General features: G+C 48.5%; 1 protein-coding gene across 1 annotated transcript in view; it reads left to right on the top strand.

Annotated features, from left to right (window-relative positions):
* Positions 1-1263: 1263 nt before the first annotated feature.
* The window catches only part of TSPEAR (thrombospondin type laminin G domain and EAR repeats), a 132991-nt gene continuing 126928 nt past the window's right edge, over positions 1264-7326 (top strand). The window contains exon 1 of the mRNA XM_040249187.1: positions 1264-1478. Coding sequence (XP_040105121.1) covers positions 1326-1478 — 153 coding nt within the window. The 5' untranslated portion in view covers positions 1264-1325. The remainder of the gene's footprint in view (positions 1479-7326) is intronic.

Raw genomic sequence — 7326 nt, forward strand, 5'->3', positions numbered from 1 at the left:
CTGAACTTGCGGCTCAGCTGGTAAAGAATCTGCCTGCAATGTGGGAGACCTGGGTTCGATCCCTGGGTTGGGAAGATCCCCTGGAGAAGGGAAAGGCTACCCGCTCCAGTATTCTGGCCTGGAGAATTCCATGGACTGTATAGTCCATGGGGTTTCAAAGAGGCAGACACAATTGAGCGACTTTCACTTTACTTCACTCCTCTCTTCTCTGGACTCAGTATTTTTCTTCTGAACTGGTTTGGAGAGACCTTTTCCTTCCTAAATCCCCTTAATTTAATGGAGAAAACATGCTCCTTGTCTTCTGCTTCATCCACCCATTTGTGACACCCCAACCCTGGAAGCCTCCACAAAGCCCCCTCTGGTCACCCTTTGGGGCCCTGCAGAGGGCAGGGGCAGCCTTGGGGAGGGTGGGGCTGGGCCTGAGTGCGGTGGGAGTGCACTGGGGGCGTCCTTTGCTCTCATGGCCGCAGCCCTGCTGACTTGCTGACCCATCCCCATAGTGCCCTGACTGCTAGCTCCATGTCAGGCTCAGGCCTCCTAGCAGGACCGCCAGGCCCCGAGGGAGACAGCTCTGGGGAGGGCTTTTCATTCGCACGTGCCTGTCTCTTATCCCAGCCATGGCCTGACACATGGTGGCCAAGTCTGGAAGGGTCCAAGGGGCAGCCATGGGCTCTGCCCCGAGCCAGTCCTTCCCTCCCACTGTGGGGCCGGGGGTTGGTGGGGTTGACACAACTCTCACCGCTAGTCACAGGTGCTCACCTGGCTCCCTACTGTCCTTTCCTACCATCTGCCTTGGGTGTATTTTGTCTGATGACCTTGAACTTCAGAACAGGAGCCTGCCTGCTCCTCTACAGCGTGTGGAAGAGCCAGTCCAGGACGGGGTGAGTCCAGGTCTTGTCAGGTGCCCGCTCTCCAGCAGCACAGGGAACCTCACAGACGACTCTACGGAGCACAGATGCGGTCCCTGCCACGTCCAGACCTGGATGCTTCCCGCATGGGAGCCTGTCTCCTGGGCACTGGGGCTAGGCAGGGACTTCTGGACCTCCGGCAGGCCCAGCACAGCACCTGGCAGTCAGAGGACAGGGTGGAGCCGTGGGGAGAAGAGGTCACGGCAGATCCACTGGGTTGTAAGCTCTCTGTGCCTCTGTCTGCTCACTGGTTAGAGGGAAGTTGGACACTCAGCTTGCAGGGCTCTTGTGAAGATGCTGAAGTCATGCCCAGGCACCCTGTAACCCACTTGTGATTTTCTTGACACAGACCTGCGGCCCCTGGATGTGCTGGCAGAGGCAGTCCCTCCGGATGGCTCTGCAGTCGGGGTCAGGGTGATGCAGGTCCAAGGCGCACGAGGACTCCAGCTCTCAGCCGCCGCACCCCATGCCCTGAGCTTCCCTGCCTCAAGGATTTTCTTCAGATGTGACCTCTTCCCGGAGGAATTTTCCATCGTTGTGACCTTGAAAGTCCCCAGCCTCCCCCCTAAGGTCAGTGACTCCTTCTCTACCTGTAGGATGACCCCTGTGCCTTTGCATGTTCCCAATGCCAGAGTGTGCAGAGGGCATGACTGGCCCATCAAGAGGTCAAGAGTGGCCGGCCTTGGTAGGTACTGAGGTGCCCATTGCTGTGAGTGTGCAGGCAGAGCCTGCATGACCGTCGCCAGGGGTCTGTACAGCAACTGTAACTTTCTGGTGTGCTGAGCTGTCAAAGGCGAGAGATGATGCCACAGTTTTTAGTTTGACATCCTTTGGCAGGAAATGTGAACAAAATAACAAAACATACCCTTCTTGGGTCTGCTTACCTGAGATTTGCAGTCCCATCCACCCTGGATCCAGCTAACATCCCTACCCTCTCCTGCCAGGATGGGAGCACTCTGGAAGGTTCCGTAGGGTCTAGGAGAGGCACTTGCTAGGCATGCGACCCATCCCTCACGTTCCAAGTCAGGACCCTCCATCTCTCATAGCAGTGTCCAAGCGGGCTCAGTTGTGTCTGACTCTTTACGTCTCCATGGACTGTAGCTCACCAGGCTTGTCTGTCCATGGAATTTTCCAGGGAGGAATACTGGAGTGGGTTGCCATTTCCTCCTCCAGGAGATCTTCCAGACCCAGGGATTGAACCCACGTCTCTTATGTCTCCTGCATTGGCAGGTGGATGCTTTACCACTGAGCCACCTGGAAAGCCCCATCCTTCCATAACCGAGACTCTAGCTGTGGGTTTTCTGTCAACTGTGATTCCATCCTGATACTCCCCAGGGACTTCTGCTCGCTCATCCTCTCTGCTTTCATTCCATGAAATCTACATGCAAACCCAACTGCTGAGTTTTCAGCTCCAGCCATTGAATTTTCAGTACTGTAATTTCCATTGTCTTCTCTTTAATGTAATTCCAGTTCTCAGGTAAAAGTCTTTGTCAGTCAGCTACTTTCTTGAACAAGACCCAATCCACGGGTCTCTCAGAAAATTGACTCCATCTCTTTATTTCCTGTGATTCTCAGTAACTTTTTAAAAACCGGTTTGTTGAGCTGTGATTCAGATATCTGAGGTGCACGTCAGGGGCGTTGGGTGCAGTCAACCTCCAACTGCAACCCTCACCACAGCCTGTTGTAGCTCATGCCTGTTACATGAGGGCTTCAGAAGGAAGCCCTTAGCCCGTTGGCTTCCACCCCTCACCCCACACTCCCCACCCCCAGACCTAGGCAGCAACCCATTGACTTTACATTACCTTTGGTTTGCCTGGACATTTCATAGCACTGGAATCATATAATATATGGGCTTGGTAACTGGCTTAGGTAGTGTGTAATCAAGGTTCACCCGTGTTGTAGCATGTATCAGCGCTTCATCCCTTTTTGTGGCCTTGCCATAGATTACTGTGAGGATATACCACATTTTGATCACCCCATCCATCACTGATGGACATTTGGCTTGTTGGTGTCTTCTGGATATTATGAATAATGCTACTATAAACATTCATGTATGCACATTTTTGTAGGGGCATGGATTTTCATCTTTCTTGGGTATATAGTTAGGAGTGGACTTGACGTCTCTTACATCAATGGGTTAACATTTTAGAAACTGCCAGACTGTCTCCCAAAGTCGCTGCACCATCTGACATCCCCACCAGCACTGGATGAAGCTTACAGTTTCTCCACATCCTCCCCAACCCTTGTTGTTATCTGACTTCATTATTCTAGTGACCTTTGTGGGCATGAAGCAGTATCTCACTGTGGCTTTGATTTCATTCCCCTGATGGGTAGCGATGGTATACATTTTTTCATGTGCATACTGGCCATTTATGTCTCTTCTTTGGAGGAATGTCTATTCAAGTCCTCGGCTTAGTTTTTAGTTGGATTATTTGCCTTTTAAATTGTTGTGTTATGAGAATTCTTTATATATTCTAGATATAAGTTCCTTGTGCTATATAGGATTTTCAAATATTTTCTCCCATTCTATGGATTGTATTTTCACTTTCTTGATGGTCTCCTTTGAAATACAAAATGTTTTAATTTTGATGAAGTCATATTTACCTATTTTTTTTCTTGCTTATACTTTTAAAGCCATATCTTAGAATCCAATGCCAAATCTGAAGACATGAAGATTTATCCCAAAGTTTTCTCTAAGAGCTTTATAGAATTAGCTTTTTAAAAAAAAATTTTTTTTTTAAACTTAAAAAAAATTTTTTGATTGTGCTGTCTTCGTTGCTGACACAGAGGCACACCATTATGTATTGATTAGTTGATGAAAATGAGACCAGAGGCCCACAGGAACCAAAATCTTTGTTTCCCCTAGAAGCAAAGGTCCAGTGTTTGTGGTGACTTTCTCAAACATAATAATGAGCATTAACTGTAGTTGGCTTTCCACCTGCTATTTCACTTTTTTGTTCCTTATTTCACATCTTTTCATAACTGAGTTCCTCTTTGGGCTTCCCAGGTGGCTCAATGGTAAAGAATCTGCCTGTCACTGCAGGAGAGGCAAGTGCAATCTCTTGGTCAGGAAGATTCCCCTGGAGAAGGAAATGGCAACCAACTCCAGTATTCTTGTCTGGAAAATCACATGGATAGAGGAGCCTGGTGGTCTGCAGTCCATGGGGTTGCAAAAGAGTTGGATGTAACTTTACCGCTAAACAACAACAACAACAAATCCTCCTTCACTGTTTTTCTTTTACTTTTAGTAAATATTTTCCAATATAGTATTCTATTTCTTTAATGATTTTTTACCCTATTTTTAAAATTTTCCCTTAGTGTTTGCTCTAGGGCCTTCCATATATTTATTTAAGTTATCAGAATCAACTTCTGATTTATACTGACTCAATTCCAGTGATGTATGAAAACATTGCTCCATTTTATATATAACTCTATTCCTTCCTATCTTTTCTGTGGTCTTGCTATTACAATATTACACCTTAAAATGTTAAAATCAAATGATAATGTGGTTATAATTACTACTTATTATACTTTTATGATTTTTTAAGAAGCTTAGAGAAGAAAGGAAAGCAATATATATTTAAAGCTTGTTCTATGCTAACATTTTATTGTTTCTGGTTCTCTTCACTTTTCTTGTGGATCTGAGTCATCATCTGCTTGTGCTTGTTCCAGCCCAGCGTTTCTCATGATGTACTCTGCATAGAAGTTAAATAAGCAGGGTGACAATATACAGCCTTGACATACTCCTTTTCCTATTTGGAACCAGTCTGTTGTTCCATGTCCAGTTCTAACTGTTGCTTCCTGACCTGCATATAGATTTCTCAAGAGGCAGGTCAGGTGGTCTGGTATTCCCATCTCTTTCAGAATTTTCCACAGTTTATTGTGATCCACACAGTCAAAGGCTTTCGCATAGTCAGTAAAGCAGAAATAGATGTTTTTCTGGAACTCTCTTGCTTTTTCCATGATCCAGCGGATGTTGGCAATTTGATCTCTGGTTTCTCTGCCTTTTCTAAACCCAGCTTGAACATCTGGAAGTTCACGGTTCATGTGTTGCTGAAGCCTGGCTTGGAGAATTTTGAATATTACTTTACTAGCGTGTGAGATGAGTGCAATTTTGTGATAGTTTGAGCATTCTTTGGCAATGCCTTTTTTAGGGATTGGAATGAAAACTGACAGTTTATACTTTGAGCAATTTGAGAATACCTGGTTCCATTGACTCTGATCTCCATTGTTTCCAATGGGAAGTCAGCTGTAAGTCTTACTGGGGTTCCCTTGTGAGTGACTCAGCATTTTTCTCCTGCTTTTGAGATTTTCTCCATGTTTTTGACTTTCAGTGTATTTACTAGGATGTATCTGTTTGTGACTCTTACGTGTGTATCTTATTTGGAATTTATTCATCCTCCTGGATGTGTAGATTAAAGTTGTTCAATACATTTATACAGTTTTAACCTATTATTGGAGAAGGCAATGGCACCCCACTCTAGTACTCTTGCCTGGAAAATCCCATGGATGGAGGAGCCTGGTAGACTGCAGTCCATGGGGTCACTAGGAGTCAGACACGACTGACCGACTTCACTTTCACTTTTCACTTTCATGCATTGGAGAAGGAAATGGCAACCTACTCCAGTGTTCTTGCCTGGAGAATCCCAGGGATGGGGGAGCCTGGTGGCTGCCGTCTATGGGGTTGCACAGAGTTGGACACAACTGAAGCAACTTAGCAACAGCAGCAGCAGCAACCTATTATTTCTTTAAGGTAATATTTCTCCATTGTTATCTGACCGCCATGCAGTCCTCCAGTAGAGTCCCCAGCCCCACCCATCAGAGGTCAGTGAAGGCTGGAACTCGGAAGCCCACTGGCCCCTGACAAGTCCTCTATGGAATCTGGGGGCTACCTGCAGACAAGGGCATCACCAAGGTCCTGCCCTTGCCCCTTCAGAGACTTGGAAGAACACAATGGCTGAAAAGTGAGGACACACAGGGTCGTGGCCAGATGCCATTATGCTCGCTAGGCCACAGCTGTGGATGGAGAACAGGAGATGCAGTGTCCAGGTGTCCATGCACAAGGCTGACGGACAACCAGGCCCTCCTACTGACGTTCACTATGACAGACTCCAGGACCTCAGCCTGGTGAATGCCTACCAGTGGAAGGGGTCCTTGAGGGAGGAGATGTTGTTCGAATCAGCACCCAGGGCTGCAGAATCCCCTGACATTGTCTGAACTGTGAGGAGAGAAGGAAGATGTGAGCATTAAGACTCTTTTGTGCAGCTTCTATAAAACCTCAGGTGCAATGGAGCAAAAGGCAATTGCTCCAGTGGTCATTCTCTCTGGGCTAGCCTGCATCTGCATCCGAACCCTTCTTTGTGAGCCAGTCTCTGCCCCAGGAGGACACAGCCCCTCACATCTGACCCAGGGTTCACTCCTAATAGACACAGGTCCCCTTACCTTCCCTGACAACCAGCAGTATCAGCTCACAAAGTACAGCCTGCTCTATCAGCTCACACCCTGCAGCCATGCCAGTGGGGCACGGCCAGACCTGTCCACTCCTGAACATACCTCCCTTCTCTCAAAGCCCTGATTCTGGGATTGGCTTTTGTCCCTTCCTTGGGACCAGAAGTTTTGTTTACAAGATCACCTGTTGTCCCACTGGAGCAGACGACCATTGTTCTCAGAAAGTTACCTGACTGCCACTGTCCTTGCAGAGGCATCAAAGCTTTGCTACTATCTTTCCTCTGGAGACAAACATGGGCAGGATATCGCTGCCTCCACTCAGGAGCCTCACTAGGCAAAAGTATTTACAGACGGAGATCAGTGCTGCCAAAACAGAGCAAGACGCTAAACAAAAACAAGGAAGGAAAGACTGCATCAAGCTGTTGCCAGAACAACACACAGTTCAGAGGAGAGGAAGAAAGCTAGGCAGCTCTGGAAACGCACACACATACCCACTCACCCTCACATCCTCACCCTCCTCCAGCCCCAAAACCCCACGATGACTTTCTCCACCCTGTCTGCCTGTTCAAGCAACTTGAGCTACGGCAGCCGGGTCTGCCTGCCCGGGCCCTGTGACTCCTGCACTGGGTCTTCCTGCCAGGTGGATGACTGTCCAGAGAGCTGCTGCGAGCCCCCCTGCTGTGGCCCCAGCTGCTGTGCTCCGGCTCCCCGCCTGACCCTCCTCTGTGCCCCAGTGAGCTGCGAGTCCAGCCCTTGCTGCCAGCCAGCCTGCAGCAGCTCCTGCCCGGCCTTGTGCTGCCAGCAGTCTAGCTGCCAGTCCTCCTGCTGCACCTCCTCCCCCTGCCAGCAGGCCTGCTATGTACCCGTCTGCTGCAGGCCCGTCTGCTGCACACCTGTCTGCTGCACATCTGTCTGCTGCACATCTGTCTGCTGCAGGCCTGTCTGTTGCACACCTGTCTGCTGCAGGCCC

The sequence above is a fragment of the Oryx dammah genome, unplaced genomic scaffold (genome assembly GCF_014754425.2).
Source record: "Oryx dammah isolate SB20612 unplaced genomic scaffold, SCBI_Odam_1.1 HiC_scaffold_2, whole genome shotgun sequence".
Classification (NCBI taxonomy): Eukaryota; Metazoa; Chordata; class Mammalia; order Artiodactyla; family Bovidae; genus Oryx; species Oryx dammah.